The sequence below is a fragment of the Primulina eburnea genome, chromosome 9 (genome assembly GCF_022965805.1).
Source record: "Primulina eburnea isolate SZY01 chromosome 9, ASM2296580v1, whole genome shotgun sequence".
NCBI classification, from domain to species: domain Eukaryota; kingdom Viridiplantae; phylum Streptophyta; class Magnoliopsida; order Lamiales; family Gesneriaceae; genus Primulina; species Primulina eburnea.
In genome coordinates this window covers 7,473,672-7,499,566 of record NC_133109.1, presented here as the reverse complement: position 1 = coordinate 7,499,566, position 25,895 = coordinate 7,473,672, and the positions used below count along the sequence as shown (strand labels likewise).

Below are 25,895 nucleotides of genomic sequence, written 5' to 3'. Positions count from 1 at the left end.
GGATATCCAAGGAATTCCGTTGGATATTGTTTCTATCATCCCCAAGAAACAAAGGTGTTTGTTTCTAGGAATGCAACCTTTTTGGAAAAGGAATTTCTATTGGATAGAAAGGGCGAGATGATAGAACTCGAAGAGGTTCGAGAGGCACCCACAGTTGTAGAACCCACACCCAATGAGCTAAGTGAGGAGATACAAGCTCCTAGGAGATCCGAGAGGATCTCTAGACCACCTATGAGGTATGGTCTGCTTCTTGAAGAGGGCCATGATGAGCCTAATCTTGGATGTGATCCAAGGACCTTCAAGGAAGCGTTATCGGATGCTGATTCATCCAAGTGGCTTGAAGCAATGGAATCTGAGATGAATTCCATGCATTCGAACCAAGTGTGGAATCTTGTGGATCCACCTGAGGGAACTGTTCCCATAGGATGTAAATGGATTTACAAGAGGAAACTTGGGGCGGATGGGAAGGTATTGACCTTCAAAGCGCGATTGGTAGCAAAAGGGTATACTCAAAGACAAGGTGTTGACTATGAGGAAACCTTTTCTCCAGTTGCGATGTTCAATTCCATTAGGATATTGCTAGCCATAGCTGCATGGTATGGCTATGAGATATGACAGATGGATGTGAAGACAGCCTTCCTTAATGGGGATATTAAGGAAGAAATTTACATGTCTCAACCTGAAGGGTTTACATCCATCGGAAGTGAGCATATGGTATGCAAACTTCAAAGATCTATTTATGGTCTTAAACAGGCATCGAGGAGCTGGAACCTCAGATTCGATAGTACAATCAAAGAGTTTGGTTTTACTAAGAATCCTGAGGAACCCTGTGTGTATAAGAAGGTCAGTGGGAGTGCTGTGACATTCCTTGTTCTTTACGTTGATGACATTCTACTCATTGGGAATGATGTAGGAATGTTGCAATCAACAAAGATATGGTTAGCAAGTAAGTTCTCAATGCAGGACTTGGGTGAAGCATCTTTTGTATTGGGAATACAGATCTATAGAGATAGATCAAGAAGGTTGCTTGGTCTCACCCAGTCCACATACATTGATACCATCGTGAAGCGGTTCTCGATGGATGAGTCCAAGAGAGGACATCTACCAATGTGTCATGGCGTGTCCCTATCCAAGTCTATGTCTCCCAAGACTGATGCAGAGATAGCGGCGATGACACGAATTCCGTATGCTTCGGCTATCGGTAGTATCATGTATGGGATGATATCTACACGTCCTGACGTGGCATTTGCACTAAGTGTAGTAAGTAGATATCAATCCAACCCTGGTCTTCCACACTGGAAAGCTGTGAAAGACATCCTCAAGTATTTGAGAAGGACCAATAAGTTGTTTTTGGTCTATGGGGGTGGAGAACTGAAATTGGAAGGCTATACCGACTCTAGCTTCCAAAGCGATGATGACTCGAAGTCAACCTCCGGATTCATATTCATGCTCAATGGTGGTGCTGTCTCTTGGAAGAGTTCCAAGCAAGACAGTACTGCGGATTCCACCACTGAGGCAGAATACATTGCTGCATCGGCTGCAGCAAAGGAGGCTGTTTGGATTAGGAATTTTGTCCAAGAGTTGGGCGTCATTCCAAATGGAGTTGCTCCTATCCCGGTGATGTGCGACAACACGGGAGCCATAGCTCAGGCGAAGGAGCCAAGGTCTCATCAGAAGTCCAAACACGTATTGAGAAAGTACCACATCCTCAGAGAGATCGTGGAAAGAGGAGATGTCACGATTGACAAAGTCGGCTCCGCAGATAATGTTGCTGATCCACTAACTAAGCCTTTACCAGGACCATCATTCGAGAAGCATCGCGAATCAATGGGTCTGAAGTATATGGGTAGTTGGCTCTAGTGCAAGTGGGAGATTGTTAGAGTAGGTGCACGTCGAGCCAAGTGTTGGCCGGCTGTTCACGATGAAACTCTTTGTATAAACGATCTTTATTTTTAATAATATTTGAATTTATTAATTTGGCGCATCTTTATCTTTATACCCATGCGAGTTGCATAGATAAAGTCCTTGAATATAAAAATAGTAGAAAGAATATGAGATGCTCATATGATGAGTATAATGAAACTCATATTTGTAATACTGTATATTCTAAACTGTTCCTAGTCGATTCATCCGCCACTAAGAAGGATATAGGCCGCTCGAGTTAGAGACTAGTATCTGCGATGTGAGTACCATGTTTCATTGGTAGGGGACATTGTGATGTCCGAGCATGCAGATAGGTGCTCCAGGTAGAGTGCACTGAACAACCCTCTATAAAGGACTTTCCAAGTGGTTCTCACTTATCGAGTGGAAACGTCCTAGTTTATGGTTGTACACCATTAGTCCTTATGACCCGGGACAACATTGAGACTCTATGTGCTAGCGTTTCACTTTGACTTGTTTACCGACTCTTATGGGGTCATCAGTGGCAAGGTTGGGTGTTACGGCGAAACATATAGGAGTCGATGCATTGTAGCTGGGGATTCACCGCTTACCTACGGGTATGGATATCCTATGTGTTTTTCATGAATGTGTGGGTTGAAATCTCTGATCAGAGTATGGTGGTAATTATGAAAGGGGTTTCATAGATTACACCATCGATGCAACCACAACATGACACATAGTATCGATTCATTGACAACTCTCGATATACCAATAGTTGTCGAATCGGTCGGGATATATGAGTTGAAGGGACCGTACTGTACGCTAACCATAATTGATTGGTTCTTGCAGGCACTATCATGTGATACCTAGGGAATCACGTAAGCGATGCTGCTAGGCGTTTAACGTGATTGGTTGGGTACTATCAGACTTGAGTTCTGACGTTCTTATTATCAAGGAGTTGATAAGTAAGAATGGAGCAATTGGGGTATGCTCGAATAAGGACATGTTTAGTCCGAATCACATAGAGATGTGAACCCACGGCTAGTTGTATCAATGAACCATTGAGGGCCACACAAGTACTAGCTTTGTAAATCCCGATGAGAAGTAAAATAGTTCAATGTGTTGAACGGCTTATAAATGTGTTTATAAGCGTAAAGAAAAATAGAAGTATGACTTCTATGAGAGAAATATAAATTTTAATTTATGGAAGTGTTCCTAGATTAAAATTTGGCCAAGTGAATAATGTATTTGAAAATTGTGATTTTCATAAACATTATTGTGGACTAAATTAAATTAATTCAAGTGTTGAATTAAGTAAACACTAGTGGGCCTAGTAGAGTCCAAATAATTATATTAATTCAAGTGTTCGATTAATTAAATAACATTGGGCCATGTAGAGCCCAATTGGAAATAATTATTTAACTAGTGGGCTTGAGTAAAATCAAGTAAAGTTTAATTGGGCCCAAAATGTTTGAGACAATTAAAAGAGTCCATGGGCCTTGTAAAGGTTACAAGCCCATTAGGTTTTGCATGCTTGGGAGGTGAAGGGTCTTGAATACTTTTTAATATAATAATGCATGGCATGTGGATCAACTTTTGGCATAACCAAGACTAATCTTCCCTCCCTCATTCCAAGTGTTGGCCGAAATTTTTTAAAAAAAATTCTCTCAAAATATTCTCTCATTTTGTTCTTCAAGTGTTGAAGAATAAAAGTCTTCTCCTTGAAAAATCTTCTTGCTTTTCTAGTGCAAAGCAAGAAGGGATTTACATAGCTTGTGGTGGGCTTAATTTTGGAGGTGGAAGCTTGTAGATTTTTCATCCATACAAGAGCTAAAGTGTTTACACTTTAGTTGGTGCCATTCATCAACTCTAAGGGGTTGATAGGTAAATCACTTGAACACCCTATGAATGAGTTTTTGGTGTTTATTGTATTTTTGCTACACAAATGTATAGGGGCCGAAAATTTTAAAATTTTATGCTTCCGTTGCTTATTTTCGTGCTCCCTAAATCGTTCCTTTCAAATACATGCTATTCAAGTACTTCAATAATTAAAGGTGCTGAAACTCGAATAAACTTACCTCAAAAGGAAGCTCTCGACGCGAGGATTCCGGTTATATAATTTGTTCCAAGTTTGGACAACGTTTCGAGGTTGATTCGTACAAAAGAAATCAATTTCTCTTGTGTTTTTTCGAATTTCAGAGGAAGAAGGGAGAAATTTAATCGTTAAACTCATCCTTATAATTCTTAAATACTGTGTAGTAGAGGTAACCACGCTGGGGTGGTCAAACTTGGGCGCTCTAGCGCGTCTGGTACTGCCGAACACGTTTTGGCTTGGCCTCGCGCTGGGGCGCGCAAACTTCTACGCCCTAGCGCGACTTCTTCTGTTCAAAATGCTATTTTAGACTTCGAATTTGCAAAAGTGGTAAATAGGAAAGTTGTAGCCTATGTATTAGCTTTCATTTGCCACCAACCTCACTCAATTTGGATATCGTATGCGATAGTTATGCTCATTCTCCCAAACTGTGTCAGTATAGGAACTGCAACGCACACGATACACTTCGGGATGCTTTTTGTCCTATTTCCATATGGATTTGGACAAAACTCAAAACATGAAAGTTTTAGTACAATGTATTAGCTTTCCAATGAAATTGGCCTCATGTCATTTGGACCAATACTCAATTAATTATGCTAAAAACTGTAACATGTGTAATTTTTCTGTCGCAGTTCAGCACACGTTTCAAACAAAAATCAATTTCTAATATAAATTTTCATTATCACAACCTATTTTCTCACTTTAATTGTCATGATATACATCATACACGTAATCACACAACAAATTCATGAATTATCGATAATCACCATATGATTTACGATAATACAATACACGGTCTTACATTTCTCCCCCACTTAAAAGATTTCGTCCTCGAAATCTCAAGTGTCCATATATACATAACATTGGCAAACATATAATATGTCACCAGTTATAGTACATATCAAAACTAAAATCAGTAAACAGATCAATATACATTGAATACAATGGAACAGATGGAAGAGAATCAAATAAATGCGGATATGAATCTCGCATTTTGCTCTCCAATTCCCCCGTCGATTCCTCCACACCATGTCGTGTCCATTGTACTCGAACCAACGGAATTGATTTATTACGCAATATCTTTTCCTTTCGATCCATAATACGAACAAGTTGTTCGACATAGGAAAGAGAAGGATCAAGTTCAACTTCATCAGGTGCAAGTACATGTGAGGGATCTGGTTCATATTTCCTCAGCATAGAAACATAAAACATATCGTGAATGGCAGACAGAGCTGGTGGCAATTCCAATTGATACGCAAGATCACCAACTCGATCAAGAATCTCATATCGACCAACATATCGAGGAGATAACTTCCCTCGTATGCCGAATCGAACAGTGCCTCTAAAGGGAGATATTTTCAAAAACACTCTGTCACCTTTCTGGAATTCCAAGGGTCGTCTTCGTTTGTTCGCATAACTCGTTTGACGATCCTGAGCAGCTTTCATCCGCTGCCGAATCAACTGAACCTTATCGTTCATTTCCTGTATCATTTCAGGTCCAGTCAATTGTCTCTAACCAATTTCATCCCAGAATAACGGTGATCTACATCGTCTCCCATATAGAGCTTTAAACGGTGCCATACTGATACTCATATGAAAGCTATTATTATAAGAAAATTCAACCAATGGTAAGGCATTTTGCCATCCCATTCTGAAGTGCATCACCATCGCACGCAACATATCCTCTAAAGTTTGAATCGTACGCTCAGTATGACCATCAGCTTGAGGATGATAAGCAGTACTCATAGCCAAACGCGTACCCATTGCTTCTTGGAAACTACCCCAAAATTTAGAAGCAAATCTGGGATAACGATCAGATACAATTGAGACTGGCACACCGTGCAGTTTCACTACATTCTCAATGTATAAACGGGTCATTCTCTTATAGGGATAAGTCCGTTCATACGGAATAAAATGCGCAGATTTCGAAAGCCGATCAATAATAACCCAAATAGCATCACAGCTCTTGGGTGAACGAGGTAAATGAGTCACAAAATCCATAGCAATATGTTCCCAATTCCATTTCGGGATTTCAAGACTATGGAGCAATCCTCCCGATTTCATTCTCTCGGCTTTCACTTGCTGGTAGACAAGACATTTAGAAATAAACTCAGCAATGTCCTTCTTCATACTTTTCCACCAGAATTGAGGTCTCAATGTCAAATACATCTTCCGGCCTCCAGGGTGAATACTGTATTCGCTACAATGCGCTTCTCGAAAAAGGGCAGATTTCAAATCAGAATCATTAGGAACTACCAGCCGACCATTGAGTCGTAAAGAACCATCAGAAGAAATCTGGAATCCAGACTGATGTCCAGCAGATACAAGTTCTTTCGAATTTTGGATCTGAGCATCGCTTCGTTGGGCCTTTCGTATTTTCGATATCAAATTCGGCTCAATTTGCAATGCTGAGACAGTGACAGAATTCCAATTCGAGTGAAAAGTCCAGCCAGAAGTACATATATCCTCGTGTACTTTGGCGACACTGACAGAAGCTAATACAGAATCATGAACTTTACGGCTCAGTGCATCCGCAATAACATTCACCGATCCAGGGTGATATTGAATCTCACAATCAAAATCCTTCAGGAGATCCATCCACCTGCGTTGCCTCATATTCAAATCAGATTGAGAAAAGAGATATTTCAGACTCTTATGGTCCGAATAGATAACAAACTTTTCTCCGTACAAGTAATGGCGCCAAATATTCAAAGCAAATACAATGGCGGCCAATTCAAAATCATGAACAGGATAACGTGTTTCATGAGATTTCAATTGACGAGACGCATAAGCAACCACTTTGCCAGGTTTCATCAGAACACAGCCCAAACCTTTACCAGACGCATCTGTACATACCACAAATCCTCCGGTACCTGAGGGAATAGTAAGTACTGGTGCAGTGGTCAATCTCGTCTTCAATTCAAGAAAACTAGCTTCACATTCATCTGAGCAAATGAATCGCTGATTCTTCTGTGTCAGTTGAGTAATAGGTTTAGCTATCTTCGAAAATCCTTCAATAAAACGACGATAATAACCAGCTAAACCCATGAAGCTACGGATCTCAGGAACATTCGTAGGTCTTGGACAATTCAATACAGCTTCGACCTTCACAGGATCAACAGATATGCCATGTCTCGAAATGACGTGGCCTAAAAATATCACTTTGTCCATCCAAGATTCATATTTGGACAATTTAGCATATAAATGACTAGTACGAAGAGTTTGAAGTACCAGTCTCAGATGTTCAGCATGCTCCTTTTTCGATTTCGAATAGGCAAGAATTTCATCGATAAATACAATAATGAATCGGTCAAAGTAATCTCGGAAGACACGATTCATTAAGTCCATAAAGATAGCAGGAGCATTCGTGAGAGCAAAAGGCATGACCAAGAATTCATAGTGGCCATACCTCGTACAAAAAGCAGTTTTGGGCACATCTTCATCTCGAACTCGTACTTGATGATATCTTGAAAGAAGATCCATCTTCGAGTATACAGAAGTACCCTGAAGCCGATCAAAAAAATCATCAATACGAGGAAGTGGGTACTTGTTGTTCACAGTAGCCCGATTCAGTTGCCTATAGTCGATACACATTCGCATCGTACCATCTTTCTTTCGAACAAATAACACTGGAGCTCTCCAAGGTGATACACTCGGTCGAATATATCCCTTATCGAGAAGATCTTGTAATTGTTCTTTCAGTTCTTTCAATTCCAATGGTGCCATGCGATAAGGAGCTTTCGATATAGGAGCAGTCCCCGGCATAATATCAATACTAAACTCAACTTCTCAATGAGGAGGAAAATCAGGAATCTCATCGGGAAATACATCCGGGAATTCTTTCGTTGCAGGAATCTCAGATAAAGAAGGCTCCTTCTTAGATACATCAATACCGTAGATAAGATAACCCTCATCTCCGCTAGTCAAAAGTCGAGACATTTTCAAGGAAAATACCAATGGAATTTTGGCTTGGGAACCCTTGCCATAAAATTCCACTTGGGTCCATCAATCGATCGAAATCGAACTACTCCATGACAGCAATCCACAGTAGCTCGATTCGTCATCAAGATATCCATGCCAACAATACAATCAAAGTCGTGCATTGGGAGGACAATCAAATTCAAGAACATCACATTATCCTCATATATCAATACACAATTATGCACAACTTTCTCAGACATAATAATCTTCCCTGCTGGCGTGGCTATCGACAAAGTATCATACAACATGGGACACTCGATATCGTGAGATGCAAAAAATGCATGAGATATGAATGAATGAGATGCTCATGTATCAAATAAAATACGTGCAGGATAATCGCAAAGTGTGCAAATACCTGCAATCACGCCACCAGGAGCTTCCCTCGCCTGATCCTCAGTCATGGCATATACTCTCACTTGAGGTAGAACTTGGGCACTCTGACCACCCGGTCCTCGATATCGTGGGACACTCGACTGCTGAAAGGATGGAACAGGAACAACAGGTCTCATCATACTGGGGCCACCTCTAAATCCTGGCTGGGGTTGGGAAGAAGTCGTACCCCTGTTCGGACACACTCGAGAGAAATGGCCTTCCTGCCCACACTGATAACAAGTGCCAAACATACCTCGACACTACTCGAAAGTATGTTTACCCCCAGAATGGCTACAGTAGGGAGCAATTACAGGACTCCCTCTCTGGGATCCACTCGAACTCGAAGAAGACGAAGAAACAGAACCAGTCTTCTTGAACTTCTTACCCCTTAGACGCAATGCAGGCTGCTGAGCTGACACTGGTGGTGGAGGAGTATACTGTGGACCTCCTCGCCTAAGTCCAGCCTCGGCTGCCTTAGCTCGTTCAACTACCTCTGCGTAGCTGGTAGGCAATCCAGAAACAACATATGTATATAAAGCAGGATGTAATCCATTTACAAACCTGTTATATTTTGCCCTTGCATTCCCAGCTATGTGAGGTGCATAATTCAACAGAATGGAAAACTTCGAAGCATACTCTGCAACAGACATCGTTCCCTGCTGCAGATTATTGAATTCATTCTCCTGGGCAGTATAATAGGAAGTAGGGGAATACTGCTCCAAAAACTGGACCTTGAAGACATCCCATGTGACTTCAATCCCGGCCTCTTTCAATCCAATCTCAGCGGCTTCCCACCAAGATTTTGCTCGGTCTTTCAGCTGATACAAAGCAAGTTTCAGTCTCCGAGCCTTGGAATACTCCACAATATTAAATAAGTGATCGATATCCTTTAACCAGGCTTCAACTCTTTCAGCACTCTCAGTTCCAAAGAACCTCGGTGGTTTCAGATCCTGGAATCGAGCTATCACAACATCCATGGACAATCCTTCAAATTGTCCAACTATCCTCTCAGTACTGCTACTCGCAGTTTCATTTGTGTGATCCATCTACAAATCAAAAGATGAATATCACAATTTCATATCAATTTCACATCATCATCGTCTCATATCATCAATCCTCATCAGATAATTACTCAAATCAAATCAAGTAGGAGCAAGTAATACAAATAAATCAAACACATACGCACAATTCATTTGTGCTTATTCAAGTGTACACAAGACTCACTCGAGCCTTCCCAGCTATGCTCTGATACCACTCTGTGCGGGGCTCTTAGCTCCTAATCGTTATTACAATACAATCAGATTAGGGTTAACTAATTACAGCGGAAAACGAGTTTAAAATTTCTTTGCGATGAGCCCGAATCTTTTTATTTGAATACTAAAAATAGTATCTCATCTCATGTCATAAACATGCCCACACGTAATCAAAACCATTCACATACAAACATCTCATATTCTCGGGACATGCCCACACGTAATCAAAACCATTCACATACAAACATCTTATATTCTCGGGACATGCCCCGGTATATAGATACATATACATATATACTGGGAACAAGACATAAACATAAAACCTCAGCCCAAGTTGTGGCTCCCTCCAGAAGTACCCTCTCCGGTCTCCTGATATCCTGGAGTACATGTCATTGTCCACACACAAAGACAACAACAGCCCCCCTTGGGGGTGAGCAAAGCTCCGTATGGAACAACCAATCATATATACCACATATATCTAAATAAAGATATATGATATGCGATTCATGTATGTCGTGGAGATATCAGGTCAAATGCCCATCCACTAAGCACATGTCAGAATCAAACGAATCGCTATCAAATCAATGCTCGAGCTGACACACCGACCTCAATAAGGGATACTCGTATGATAGCGTCGACAAAGCGACATCAAATCCCAAATCTCATATCCAATCATCGGGGCCACAAATGTCTATGCTTTACGGGTCATGTAATACCAGCATAGCAATTGTGTTCACAAACCCCAGAATCCAATAAAATCATATCAGGGTATCCAAGGATCATAGCTCAACGTGCATGTCATGTATCGATGTATGCATCAAATGATGTGTGTTAACAAAACATTTATTTTATACATCGATATCTCAATCTCAATGTCATGTATGCGACAACAATCAACAAATAAGGCATATTGATAGGACTCGTTTTTACGTGTTTTTAGTGTTGTTTTCGAGTCGCATTCATGCATCATATTAGTTTGTTTTAGTTTAATTTAGCATTTTTCTATCATTATTTAGCATATGGCTGATTTCGTGTATTTTGTAGTTGTTTTGTAGGAATTGGACCGAAAAGTGGGATTTTATTTGGCACAGCAGCGAAGAGATCTCGCTAGGGCGGTCAAAAGTGACCGCCCCAGCGAGAATTTTAATCCAGCCGAGGAGCATTTGCGCGAACCTCTCGCTAGGGCGGTCAAAAGTGACCGCCCCAGCGAGACCAAAGACATGGCCAAGGATTTTAATTCGAGAACCACTCGCCCCAGCGGTAAAAGGTGGTCGCCCTAGCGAGCGACGAGATCAAAGAAGATTTGTTTCCAAGTTTTGTGGACTCTATTCTACACCTAACCTAATACACGAGATTGGGCGCCGTTTTTTCAGTCGGACACCATATTTTTCCATCACTTTTCTTGGGAGGAAGGCTAGGAGCAAAGAGATTTCGAAGACATCGAGATTTCCAAGCGTCGTGGCCGTCATCCATCGTCAACCTTAGTATTTTAATTATTCAGTTTTTATTTCTTAGATTGTTGTTGATTTCTAGCATGAATTTTAGTGGCTAAACTCTAGATTTGTTGGGATTTGAGGGGATCCTACCCCGTACTCGTTGTTGAACATTATTTAGCGACGTTTTTATGAGTGATTTGTTTATGCTTTTGTGCTCTCTTATTTCAATTGGAGTCTAGCTAACTTCCTTTGATTATTTCATGTTGTTGATGATTTCGATAGAATAATTGACAATAGGATCGAATAGTATAGACCACGGATTTACAATTTTAGTAGATATACGGAATTGGATACGTGTCGATAGTGATAATTCACCCGGATGAAAGCTAGCGGGTTCCATAGAACGTAATGCAATCGTGAACTGTTAAATAATTGAGGATACTTGATTAATGCATGTTTATGATTAGTATTAATATAGCTCGACAGAGTATATTGATTAGTCTAGGGAATTCCGTCGAAGGCACGAGTAAAAGTCGAGTATAATTGTTTAAACACGAGTGGTAGGTGAACTGATAATTCCCAACAAATTCGTCTCTCATTTGATTTTCATCCAATTTAATCATTGATTTCTTGATTATTTGTTCTTGCACTTTAATTATTTCAGTTATTGAATTCACTTTAGTTTAATCACCAACTCAATCTATCGTTGCTGAAGAAATTTACTTGAAAATAAAGATATTGTAACGCAGTCCTCGTGGATCGATACTCGTATTCACTTACGTTTATTATAACTTGACTATCGTGCACTTGCGATATTTTAAATCGAGCTTTCATTTATAAAACAAATTTTGGGACTATTCACTGTGCAAGTTTTGCTCGATCAAGTTTTTGGCTCCGTTGCCGGGGACTGTTGATTCACAATTTTTTATTTTTTATTTTTCATTTAAATTCTTTAGTATTATTTATTTCATTATTATTTGATACTCTCATTGTGTTGCAGATTTTTCTTGTGGTGCATGCCAAGATCACTTGACGTGGAGCTTGAATTTGACCCTGAAATCGAAAGAACTTTCCGCAGGCGAAGACAGCAACAAAGACTCAAAGAACAGATGGAAAGACACGAGCAAGAACGTGGAGAGGAACAGCGTGACAATAGACAAGTTGAGATACCACGGCGCATTCCAATGTTGGATTATGCACAACCGTCTCTTGATGGAGCACGTCCAAGCATCGTGAGACCAGTCATCCGAGCTAACCAGTTTGAGATCAAGCCAGCTATCATTCAGATGATTCAAAACACTGTTCAATTTGGGGGAAGTGCACTTGACGACCCTAATTCTCATATAGCTGATTTCCTTGAAATTTGCGATACTTTTAAGTTTAATGCTGTGTCTGATGATGCTGTTCGTTTGCGTTTATTTCCATTTTCACTAAGAGATAAAGCTAAGGCGTGGTTAAACTGTTTGCCTGTAGGGTCTATCACTACATGGGAGGATATGGCGAAGGCATTCCTGATCAAGTACTTTCCTCCGTCGAAGACTATGAAGCTGAGAGCCGACATTACTACTTTTGCTCAATATGAGCTAGAGTCACTTTACGAGGCATGGGAGCGCTATAAGGACTTGTTGAGGAGATGTCCCCACCACGAGCTACCTCTTGGGTTAGTTGTTCAAACTTTCTACTACGGTCTGCTTACTTCTAACCGTACTATGATAGATGCTGCTGCCTGTGGTAACTTACTGAGAAAGACGGCTGAGGAAGGATATGAGTTATTAGAGGAGATGGCTGCTAGTAGCTATCAGCCTCAGTCTGATAGGCAGAGACGAGGTGCTGGAGTTAATCAAGTTACTGATTTGTCTGCGGTGTCAGCACAGTTAGAGGCTTTGAACAGAAAGATTGATGGGATGAGTGCGAGTGGATCGGCTATGCGTCTGCAAGAGATTTTCTGTGATAAGTGTGGAGGTGAGCATGACGTGCAGGATTGCCAAGACGGAAATCCATTCTATGTGCCTGAAGGAGCACCGGTAAAACAAGTGGTATTCCAGAACCGTCCAAGAAATGACCCGTATTCAAACACATATAATCCGGGATGGAGGAATCACCCAAACTTTTCATGGGGAGGTCAAAACAACCAGAATCGCCAGCAAAGAGGTCCACCATATGGGATGAACCAAGGGTTCAAGCAAGAACCGCCTCGGGAGGAGAAATATAATTTAGAGCAAATGATGACTAAATTCATTTCTGCGACGGAGACGAGATTTCAGAACCAGGATGCATCCATAAAGGGGTTAGAGACTCAAATTGGGCAATTGGCTAAGTTGATTGCTAACAGGGAGCAAGGAGCTTTGCCAAGCAACACGGAAACTAACCCGAAGGAACATGTGAAGGCGGTGGAATTGCGCAGTGGAAAAGCACTTGAGTCTAATGAGAAAAAAAACAAGCAAGGTGAGGATGAGGTGGAACATCAAGGAGGTAAGTCTTCTAACTCTACATTTACACCTATTGCACCGAATAAAATTGTTATCCCCCCACCTTTTCCTGCAGCAATGAAAAAAGCTAAGATAGATGCACAATTTGGTAAATTTCTTGAGATATTCAAAAAACTGCATATTAACATTCCGTTTGCTGATGCTTTATTGAATATGCCAAGTTATGCAAAATTCTTGAAAGATATTTTGGCGAATAAGCGGAAGCTAGAAGATCATATGACTGTGAACTTGACTGAAAATTGCTCCGCTTTAGTTCAAAACAAGATGCCTCCAAAGAAAAAAGATCCAGGGAGTTTCTCTATACCTTGCATTATTGGTGATATTAATTTTCATAAAGCTCTATGTGATCTTGGTGCGAGTATTAATTTGATGCCCTATTCTGTGTTTAGGAGACTGGGATTGGGTGAACCCAAGCCAACTAGGATGTCATTGCAGCTGGCTGACAGATCTGTCAAGTATCCACGTGGGATTATCGAAGATGTCTTGGTGAAAGTGGATAAGTTTATTTTTCCTGCAGATTTTGTAGTACTTGACATGAAGGAAGGTTTAGAGATGCCTTTAATCCTAGGGAGACCATTTCTGGCTACAGGGAAAGCACTGATTGATGTTGACGAGGGAAAATTGAGACTGAGAGTTGGAGAAGAAGAAATTATTTTTGATGTCTTTAATACTCTCAAGCACACAATGCACAATGATAGTTGTTTTCGTGTTGATGTCTTAGATTCTCTCGTTTGTGATTTTGTGCAGGATGGATTGCAAGAGCCATTGGAGGCCACTCTCACTACGGAAAAGCAGGAGGACGAGTTAGACGAGGAAAAGATGGAGATGGTAGCTCACTTGAATGCCATTCCACCTTGGAGAAAGCAAGTGAGGCTTCGACTAGAGGAATTGGGAGACAGAAAAGATTTAATGCCTCAAAAGTCGAGCCTAGAGGAGCCACCTACTTTGGAGCTCAAACCACTACCTCCACATCTCAAGTACGTATATCTAGGAGAAAATAATAAACTGCCTGTTATTATTTCCTCTTCTTTGACAGATGATATGGAGAGTAAGCTCTTAGGAGTCCTTAAGGAGCATAGAGGAGCATTCGCTTGGAAAGTTGCGGACATCAAGGGGATAAGTCCTTCGATCTGCATGCACAAAATTCTGATGGAGGATAAATACTCACCCCTAGCACAACCTCAAAGGAGACTCAATCCAAAGATGCAAGAGGTAGTAAAAGCTGAAACGATCAAACTTCTGGATGCAGGTATTATCTATCCTATCTCTGATAGTGCGTGGGTAAGTCCTGTACAATGTGTGCCGAAAAAGGGTGGGATTACTGTTATTACCAATGAAAAAAATGAGTTGATTCCCACTAGAACTGTTACGGGTTGGCGTGTGTGCATGGATTATAGGAAATTAAATGATGCAACCCGTAAAGATCACTTTCCGTTGCCATTTATTGATCAAATGATTGAACGATTAGCCGGTCATGAATTTTACTGTTTTTTGGATGGATATTCGGGATACAATCAAATCACAATTGCACCCGAGGACCAAGAGAAAACTACTTTCACTTGCCCTTATGGTACTTTTGCGTTTAGACGTATGCCCTTTGGTCTATGCAATGCACCTGCTACATTTCAAAGATGCATGACCGCTATCTTTCATGACATGATTGAGAATTTTCTTGAAGTTTTTATGGATGATTTCTCCATTTTTGGCTCTTCATTTAATGAATGTTTAGAGAATTTAAACTTGGTGCTTATTAGATGTGAAGAAAGCAATCTGGTGTTAAATTGGGAGAAGTGTCATTTCATGGTGCAAGAGGGGATTGTGTTAGGACACAAGGTGTCGGAGAATGGAATCGAGGTAGACAAGGCCAAGGTGGAAGTAATCAAAAATCTACCACCACCTGCATCGATAAAGGGAGTCAGAAGTTTCCTAGGCCATGCGGGTTTTTATAGGCGTTTTATTAAGGATTTTTCTAAAATTGCTAAGCCTTTATCCTCTTTGTTGATGAAAGATGTTGAGTTTAAGTTAGATTCTACTTGTCTGCAGGCATTCGAAATACTCAAGGAGAGCTTGGTGACAGCACCTGTTCTGACTGCCCCTGATTGGGAGTTACCGTTTGAGGTGATGTGCGATGCTAGTGATACAGCTGTTGGTGTGGTGCTAGGTCAAAGGAAGAACAAGGTATTTCATACCATCTATTATGCAAGTAAGACCTTAAATGATGCTCAATTGAATTACGCTACTACTGAAAAGGAATTACTTGCTATAGTATTTGCTTTTGAGAAATTTCATTCATACCTTGTTCTGTCTAAAGTGATTGTGTATACAGATCATTCTGCCCTAAAATACTTGCTTGCTAAGAAAGATGCGAAACCTAGGTTAATTAGGTGGATTTTACTATTGCAAGAATTTGATCTCGAGATTCGAGATAAAAAGGGTGTAGAAAATGTGGTTGCTGATCATCTGTCTAGGCTTGAGGATGTTAGAATTAATGGCGTTGATACTGATATAGATGACTGGTTCCCTGATGAGCAATTGTTTGAGGTGAATGCGTGCCCTTGGTATGCCAATGTTGCAAATTTTCTTGTCACTGGCACACCTCCCCCAAATTTATCGTTTCACCAAAGAAAGAAATTCTTTTCTGACGTGAAATATTATTTTTGGGAGGAACCATTTTTGTTTAAGATTTGTGCAGATGCCATGATAAGGAGATGTGTAGCGGAGGAGGAAACCAGTCAAATTCTGAACCACTGCCATGACCGTGAGGTAGGTGGTCACTTTGGACCCATACGGACGGCATCTAAGGTACTTGAATGTGGCTTCTATTGGCCAACTCTTTTTAAGGATGCTCGTTTGTATGTTCTCAATTGTGATAGATGCCAACGCACAGGTAATATTTCTAACCGTCATGAGATGCCTTTGAATAATATTATTGAGTGTGAAATATTTGATGTGTGGGGGATTGATTTTATGGGTCCTTTTCCTGCTTCTTTTGCAAAGAAATTTATTTTGGTGACAGTGGAGTATGTGTCGAAATGGGTGGAGGCAGAGGCTTGTGCCACGAATGATGCACAAGTGGTGTTAAAATTTTTGAAGAAACACATTTTTAATCGATTTGGTACACCACGTGCAATCATAAGTGATGGTGGCACCCACTTTTGCAATAAAATTTTTGATAAACTATTGGGCAAATATGGTGTCACCCACAAAGTTTCCACTCCATACCATCCCCAAACTAGTGGACAAGTTGAAGTGTCCAATCGAGAGATTAAGAGGATTCTAGAGAAGACAGTGAATGTGAATAGAAAAGACTGGTCCATTCGGTTAGATGATGCTTTGTGGGCTTATCGTACTGCTTTTAAAACACCTATAGGCACTACACCATATAGGTTACTTTTTGGTAAAGCATGTCATCTACCCGTAGAATTAGAGCATAGAGCATACTGGGCGACCAAGGCACTAAACTTTGATTTTGCTCTTGCAGGTGAAAAACGGTTGCTGCAGTTGAATCAGTTAGACGAGTTTCGAGGAAAGGCGTATGATCTTGCACTATCTTACAAGGAACGCACCAAACGAGCCCATGATAAACACATTGTAAGAAGGGAGTTCAAAGTGGGTGAGGCGGTGCTGTTATACAATTCTCGCTTGCGACTTTTTCCGGGCAAGCTGAAGTCCAGATGGTCAGGACCATTCATCATAGCCGAGGTGTTCCCATCAGGTGCAGTGGTGTTGCATGATGGCAAGGAAGGGACGTTTACTGTGAACGCCCAAAGATTAAAGCACTATATTGGTGGCACAATTGAGCCACAAATTGGAGTCACTCGGCTCCATGACAGTCGTTGAGGACACGGGTGAAAAGTCGAGCTCTAGACTATAAATTGAGAACTGCTTCTTCTCCTTTTTATTCTTTTTCCTTTATTCCTTCATCGTATCATTTGCATTTAGGTAGTTGCATGGCATGGCATTCATTGTTCTTATTTATTTTTTCGAGAGTATCTCGCTAGGGCGGTCAAAAACCGACCGCCCCAGCGAGACGTCGTTTTTTTTCAAAAACATAGCCACCGAGAAAGCCTCGCTCGGGCGGTCACTTTTGACCGCCCCAGCGAGTGAATTTTTTTAAAAAAAAATTGGTTTTCCTGACGAACACTTCTCGCTAGGGCGGTCACTTTTGACCGCCCCAGCGAGTGAGTTTTTTTAAAAATTGGTTTTCCTGGCGAACACTCCTCGCTAGGGCGGTCACTTTTGACCGCCCCAGCGCGCCCTCATATTTTTCAAACAGTCTGTCACCGAAAACCACTCGCTAGGGCGGACACTTTTGACCGCCCTAGCGAGTCGCGCATATTTAAAAAGCTGCATCGCGTTTTTTTCTTTCCCACTCGCAAACCCTCGCCTCCCTTCTCGATTTTCGGCGCCTCCTCCGTCTTTGAAGCTCAAATCTTCTTGTTTTGTGATATTTTCAGGAAAAGACTCGATCTTGGTTGCTACACTCCACCGGGACGCATTTACACTACAATTTCTTCTACTCCGGTCATCTTCCAAGGATTCCGGCGAGCTTTTCCGGCGAACTTCGAAAATTTTCCGGCGACTTCAGACTCTTTGCACTCCCATCTCGACATGGCACCTAAACGGTCTAAGGTAACTCACGGTGCCTCTAGTTCTCGCTCGACTCCGTCTAATTTTGTTAATGAGAAAGCTCGGGAGCGGTTTGAGCATGCTAAACTACATAGAAAACCAATCCCTGAGCGAGGGTTTACTACATCTGTTATTAGTGATTTTCCGGAAGTCTTAGTAGAGGGACGAGGGTGGAGTAATTTCTTAGCACAACCGAATGCCGCGGTGATTCCGGTTGTGCGTGAATTCTATGCCAATGCTCCGGAGCTGAGTGAGCCTAAGGCATCTGTGCGGGGGCGTCTAGTCCCGTATGATTCGAGAACTATCAATGACTTGCTGGGTTTACCGTCGGTCGATGACTCTGAGTTTCAGGCGTGGGTGCTCAACCCGGACTATGATTTAATTATTCGCACGCTCTGCTATCCGGGCACCACGTGGAAACAGCCGGGGACGTATACGGTTTTTCTTGAAAAATTTTTGAGAGTGGACGCGGCAATGTGGTATGCGTTTCTATCTAAGAGATTGATGCTGGTCGGGCATACGAGTGATGTCCAGCGTGAGCGGGCGGTTGTTCTGTATGCCATCCAGACTGGGATGGCGATTGATGTGGGCAGACTCATCTTTGGACAGCTCAACATGTGCATACACAGCAGCAATTTGGCGTTTTATTTTCCGACGATCGTGACTGAGTTATGTGCCCGAGCGGGGGTGATATTTGCCGATGATGATGAGTGGCTACCACCGATGAGAGCTATTGATGACGCTCTTTATCGATCCAAGAGGGAGAAGAGGCAGGCAGAGCTGCCCGAGGATGTATTTTTCGAGTATGGGGGCGCAGCTCAACCACCTCCGGCTTTAGGACATGCACTGCCTCCTCCGCAGCCACGCCGCCGTGCCATGCGAGATCGCATCAACGAATTGGGCGCTTGGGCCACTTACCAGACTGAGTATCAGGCCGTCAATCAAGCTCATATTCAGAACGTCGAGTACTTGGTACAGGGGATCTCAACGCATTTGGGCATCGACACATCCGGCCTGCCACCACCACCCGCATACCCGCCACCCTTCCAGTTCCAGTACCATTATCCTATGCCGCCACCAGCTGACGAGGGAGTCCCACCACCTGAGCATGACGAGGATGAGGAGTTCTGATCAGGGGAGTTCACTGTTTCCCCTTTCTTTTTATTTTTATTTTGTTTGTTTTGTCATTGCATTTGCATTCATTCGTTTTTATGTTTTTAGTCTTTGTTTCGTTTTGTGCTATGAGGGCATGACACAACTCTAGTATGAGGGGGTGGGTCGATTGTTTTGGTTGTTTAGTTAATTGGTTATTGTTTTGATTGTTTAGTTAATTGGTTTAGTTTCGTTGCATTTCTGTTGTTTGATGTCGTTTATGTTGGTTTCTTTTGTTGGGTGTCGTTTATGGTGAGAAGCCATCGTTTATGAGCCAATGATGATTTGAATTGATAGGCTACAAAAGAGTTGATTGGGTCATGTCGTGAATGATACTCTTGATTGTTAAAGCATGAATTTTGGTACAAAATTTGAACCTTTTAAGCACACATGTGTGGGGACTAGAACTTTGTAGGAATAAGGGTGAAATTTGAAAATTTTGTGAGGTTAGCTTGAACGGCACCATTTATGAGTTGATTTGGCATGTAAACTCGTGAAAACAAGTCGCTAATTGGGACCTTGAATGAGAAAATTTGATTTGCCTTGAACTTTACATTTACCTCTTTTCCATTGCACTGAATTACAATGTCATACACCTAACCAGCCGTGATCCAAAGTATTATATTCTTAGCCTAGGGAGTACATGTGTGAAAATTGTGCAATTAAAAAAATATTAAAAAAAAAAAAGAAGGAGATGTAAGGTGAGGGGGAGCCGAAATAAAAGGAATGAAATTCTATTCCTAGGCTAAAAGTTGGAGATGTAAGGAGACGAAGAAAGTCAGACGAAAAGTCTTACGATTGCACAATGAAAATGATCGGTGTACTCCCAACTTTTAGCCACTTGAGCTTATTTTCTGTAAGGTCCAGAAATTTAATTCGCGTAATCTAAGTGCATGCAATCTAGGATTTTTTATTTTTAAATGTGTGCTTAATTATTTTATGCATTTTATGCATAATTCACGCATGATAGGATTTAATTCTGAAATCTTTAAAGTTCACGCATTAGGGTTTTTAGGTGCATTTCACGTTCGAACGAGGACCGGAGACTGGAGAAAGTTCAGGAAAATTATTTTATTACATGCTTTATTTTTATAAATTAAGTTAAAACATTTCTAAGGGTATTTGTCAAAAATGAGAATTTTTGGATATTTTTACTCGCAGAATCTTTAATTTTTACGGTGCGTAAATTTTACCCAATCGGTGGACTTTTTAATGGTTCGGGTAATATTTTCAAAATCTTTCCAACACGAAATATTTTTCGGGAGCATGTTTGAATTTAATGGGCCTACTTTTAAATTGTTTGGACCTACTTTTGAGTTTATAGTTAAATTGAACAATTTTGGCCCATAAATTAATTTATTATCTATATAATTAGACCCCTAATCACCCATTTAACCCTAAACCTAGTCTTTTACTCCACCAACCAGCCGACACACTCTCAGAATTCATTACTTCCATCGTTTTCATCATCCACAGCAAGTGACCCCATCGCTTTGTCTGGTTCTTGCACAAAATTCCTCTCTAGCTTTCACGATCGGGTCCCTCGTGTTTGTTCATTCTTTAAGGCACGCTTTTACTATTCTTTCTGCATCATACTCGCCTATATTGCTGATTATTTGTTTTGGTGCATGAAAGTTTCGATCTAGTCTCTTATTTAAAAGGTTTCGGATTTTTAATGCTTTTCTTGCAAACCATGGTTGTTATTCACGTTTTGTATTGTTCTTATGTGCAAGGGGCGGCTGCTTAAGTTGTCAAGGGTCTGGACATCCCACGGTTGTAGGAGTTTAGGTGCTGGTGTGCACAGATCGTTCAGGTTTTGTGGGTGAAGTCGAGAGTCGATCGGGAGCAAGGGTGTATATGTGGGGCTCGATCTGTGCGTTCCGTTACACCAGCTGTGTGAGAGCCTTCACCAGCCCTGGACCAGACCCTGGTGGGTCTGAGTTGGGGTCTGAAATGGCTCGAACAACAATGGGGCAACGGGACAATCGGTGGAGCCGTGTAGTGGCGCATCGGTTGCGGTAGGAAGCCTGCGATGAATTCTCGAGTCCTAGCGGTTAGGTGCGAGCATGGGGCCAGGAGCGTGAGTCTGTGAGGTGGCTTGGGGTCTGGTCTAGGGCCTTGGTAAGTGGGTTCATGGCTGGTGCGGCGGGTATGGCTTGAGGCGTGAGTTTTGGGAGAAAGGCATGCATGAGATGGCTTAATAGGATAGGACCGTAAGTTTTTTTTTGGGAAATCTGGAAATTCCAGCCGTGAGTTGGAGGGCTTAATGACGTTGATTTAGGACATATCAAGTGTTTTAAGATATGACAAAAAGGATGGGAGAAATTGGGTAGAGTTCGAGTCGAATCGGATTTAAACCGGGACCCCGGTCCAGGTTGTGAAACGAATCGATTAAGTTTGGTTTTGGGCTCGAATATACGTCTAGGAAGGCTTATAACAATGTATTGGGATATTTAAGGAGTTTGGTAGGCTTCGGGTCAGTTTTAGAGGTCCAGGGGTGAAACGATAATTTTTGGGTTTCCAGGGGCAAAATGGTCATTTTGCGTCCGGGGTGAGAATTTGGTCCTGGCAGCGCCCTGAGCACAAATCATGATATTTTAAATGTTTATGCATCATGTTTATGATTGTTACGCTATTATGATAATTATGTTGCATGCTTGGTTTAAAGGAAAAATTATGTATACGCATTCTTTTTATTAAGTGATGAACATGATGACACGTTTTGAAAGAAGTGATTTAGTTGTGACTAACACGATGACACGATGACATGTAAGGCCCGGGCTCAGTGGGCGGGTAATGCCGTCGCTGATGTCCCTCGCCGCCGGGTACCGCGGTTACACGTAGATGGATCCATCGACTGACATGATGACATGATGATACGAAAGTCACAGCTAATGAACGGAATTCAAATTAAGATTTTAACATGTATATGCTGATACGATGATACATGCTATGATTTTTACCACGCTTTGACAGGACACGTTTATGTATACGATTTTACTGCTGGCATGAAATGTATGTTCATTATGCTATTTTTCACTGCTGTATGCTACGTATATGTATTCGTTATTACTGGTACAGGCGTGTTGAGTCTATAGACTCACTAGGCGTGTGTGATGCAGGTGAGCATGTTGAGCAGGAGACAGGAGGTGCTGAACTCTGAGTAGGCAGTCCTGGTGCGGTGACATAACCCGAGGACCTCACGTTTTTCCGCATTTTGAGTGATGGTTTTTGAGAGGAGGGTTAAACATTTTATTTACGTTGAGGATTTTCATGATTTTTACTAATTTACATTTACATTGATATTTGTTATTTTTAATTGCTATATTTCCATTGTCTAAATAAATATGATCCTTTTAATTGTTATTTTTAAAATGATAGCTCAAAAAAAAAAAAAAAAATAGTTCCGCATTTTAAAACTAGCAGACGTTTCAGTTGGTATCAGAGCAAGGGTCTTGTATAGGGTTATGCCACCGCCAGCTTCTGCCGCTCAGACTTCAAAGCCTCAAGTCTGTGAGCTTTACGATTTTACTATTTAAAATGATGTATAGTTATCACATGCATTATTTCATGATTTATGCATTTTGATGAGTTACTGCTTATGCTTAACTGTTTTACGATTTAAAGTCATTAATTTCAAAACTAGATTAATTGCATGATGGGTTACGTGTTGATTGGATTGTATTTAGATATGCCTCCCAGACGTGAGCCTAGGATGGTCAGGGTGGACGATATTCCAGAGGGTGGCAGGGGTCCTCCACCACCACCACCACCGCCAGGGGACCCAGCCACCCGTGTCTTAGAGGGTATGGCCAGACTTTTGGAGCAGGTGCAGCAGGCTCCTAGGCAGCAGACTGACATCTTTGAGCAGTTCCGTAGGCTCAATCCGAAGGAGTTCGGGGGTACTACTGATCCATTTGTTGCTGAGGGATGGATTAGGTCGTTGGAGTTGCATTTTGATTACCTGGGGATGAGGGATGGCGACCGGGCCAGGTGCGCCATTTATATGCTGAGGGATGACGCGTCCTTGTGGTGGGAGGGAGCCGCACATGCTGTGGATGTGGCTACCCTCACATGGGCCAGATTCAGGGAGATGTTTTTCGGGAAGTATTTCCCAGCTGACGTCAGGGGTCGCCTGACGAGAGAGTTTATGAGCCTCAGACAGACAGATTTATCAGTGGCGGAGTTCATCCGCAAGTTTGACAGGGGCTGCCACTTTGTGCCCATGATAGCAGGGGATGCCGCCCAGAAGCTGAGGCATTTCCTGGATGGACTGAGACCCACACTCCGCCGTGACGTCATGCTGATGAGGCCGGCGAGTTATGATGAGGCTACTGCTTGCGCTTTTCAGGCAGAGCAGGCATTGCGAGACATAGATTTGGAGATGCAGCGGAAGCGGCATCAGGCTCAGTCCAGTGCACAGCCACATAAGAAGCAGTTTTCAGGGCCATCTAGACAGCAGGGGCAGCAGAAGCCCCAGGGACAGCAGAGACCACCCCAGGCACCAGGGGCTACTAGACAGGAGGGGGGACCACCATGCCCACAGTGCGGCAAATATCATTACGGAAAATGCATGCGAGGCACCTACAGGTGCTTCATATGCAAACAGGAGGGGCATAAAGCTGCAGATTGCCCTCGGAACAAGGGTCCCACCACCGGCAGGGCATATGTGATGCACGCCGAGGAGGCTGAGGCGGATCCCGACTCTACGCTGATCACTGGTAACTTTTACGATTAAGTTTAATTGTTTATAATTTTATTGCCTGCAATTGTTTGATCATTATGTGATTTGACTATTGGGATCGTTAACATAGAAAGAATTAGGATGCATGTTCTACCTAGTTTGAGATCATTTTCGAATTCATGCAATTTTGAGGAGTAATTTGATGTAATTTTCGAGATTTCGTTGATTTTGGGGTTAAATTCGAATAGGAGATTAGGGTCTTGTTGCAGTTTTCGAAAATTTGAAGAGGCAAGGTACAATCTTAGAACTTTAAGGGGGTTAATTTGCAATTTTTGATTTTTCTGAGGGTGAATTTCGAATTTTAGGGAATTTTGGGTTAACTGCCGATAAGGAATCCTTATTGTTCAACAATATTAGACGTGATGGTATGATTTGTCGCAGGGAGGATATATATTGCAGGTGTAGCCACGCATGCATTGCTAGACTCGGGGCTACGCATTCATTTATATCTGAATCTTTCGTGAAGCGACTAGGGATCATGACAGTAGCGACGGATTCAGGATTCAGGGTATCGATTCCATCCGGGGATCAGATGTTCACATCCCGTATAGTGCGGGGATTAGAGCTCAGGTTACAGCAGAAAGCAGTACGGGCAGATCTGATAGTACTACCGCTGCCAGAGTTTGATATTATACTGGGCATGGACTGGCTCTCATCTCATGGAGCAGTCATAGATTTCCGCCAGAGGTCGGTGTCTGTTAGACCTCCCAGTGGGAAGCCGTTTGTATTTGAGGCAGCTAGGCATCAGCAGTTCCCGCACGTCATTTCCTGCATGTGTGCGAGGAAGCTTATTAAGAGAGGATGCCAGGCATTCTTAGCCAGCATAGTATCAGTGTCGGAACCAGTCGGTCAGAGGCTGGAGGATGTAGATGTGGTCAGCGATTTCTCGAGCGTGTTCCCTGACGATGTTTCAGGCATTCCACCAGACCGAGAGGTGGAATTCTCTATTGAGCTCATGCCAGGGACAATGCCGATATCTAAGGCACCATACCGATTAGCGCCTGCAGAGATGAAAGAGCTCAAGGATCAGATTCAGGATCTGCTGGATAAGGGTTTCGTTCGCCCTAGTTTTTCTCCATGGGGCGCGCCAGTGCTATTTGTTAAGAAGAAGGATGGCAGTATGCGTCTGTGCATTGACTACCGAGAGCTGAACAGGGTTACAGTGAAGAATAAATATCCATTACCTAGGATCGAAGACTTATTTGATCAGCTTCAGGGAGCCTCAGTGTTCTCCAAGATAGACCTTCGATCCGGATACCACCAGCTGAAGGTGAGAGAGTCAGATGTGCATAAGACAGCTTTCCGGACGCGTTATGGGCACTATGAGTTCTTGGTGATGCCCTTCGGTTTGACGAATGCGCCAGCGATCTTCATGGATCTCATGAATCGCGTGTTTCAGCCATTCTTGGATCAGTTCGTCATAGTCTTCATTGACGATATCCTGATCTATTCGAAGAGCAGGAAGGAGCACAGTCATCATCTGAGGACAGTATTGCAGACTCTACAGGATAGACGACTGTATGCCAAGTTTAGCAAGTGCGAGTTCTGGCTCGACAGGGTGGCATTCTTGGGCCACATTGTATCTCAGAATGGCATAGAGGTCGACCCCAGCAAGGTAGAGGCAGTCAGAGATTGGCCAGTTCCGAAGAGCGTGACAGAGATCCGCAGTTTCTTGGGATTGGCAGGTTATTACAGGAAGTTCATCCAGGGCTTCTCTTCTATTGCAGTGCCTATGACCGCTTTTGACGAAGAAGAACGCAAAGTTTGTTTGGGGACCAGATTGTCAGGAGAGCTTTGACAGACTGAAGCAGGCCTTGACCACCGCACCAGTGCTAGCTATGCCATCAGGGCAGGGAGAGTTGTGGT

The 25,895-nt window shown here is 42.3% G+C and overlaps 1 protein-coding gene across 1 annotated transcript; it reads left to right on the top strand.

The window, feature by feature from the left end:
• The first annotated feature begins 23,000 nt into the window (after positions 1-23,000).
• On the top strand, positions 23,001-25,765 carry LOC140840706 (uncharacterized). The gene is made up of 4 exons (XM_073207880.1): positions 23,001-24,006; positions 24,335-25,119; positions 25,486-25,644; positions 25,757-25,765. The coding sequence occupies exons 1-4, from the start codon at positions 23,001-23,003 to the stop codon at positions 25,763-25,765; spliced, it is 1,959 nt and encodes a 652-aa protein (XP_073063981.1).
• The last annotated feature ends 130 nt before the right edge of the window (positions 25,766-25,895 follow it).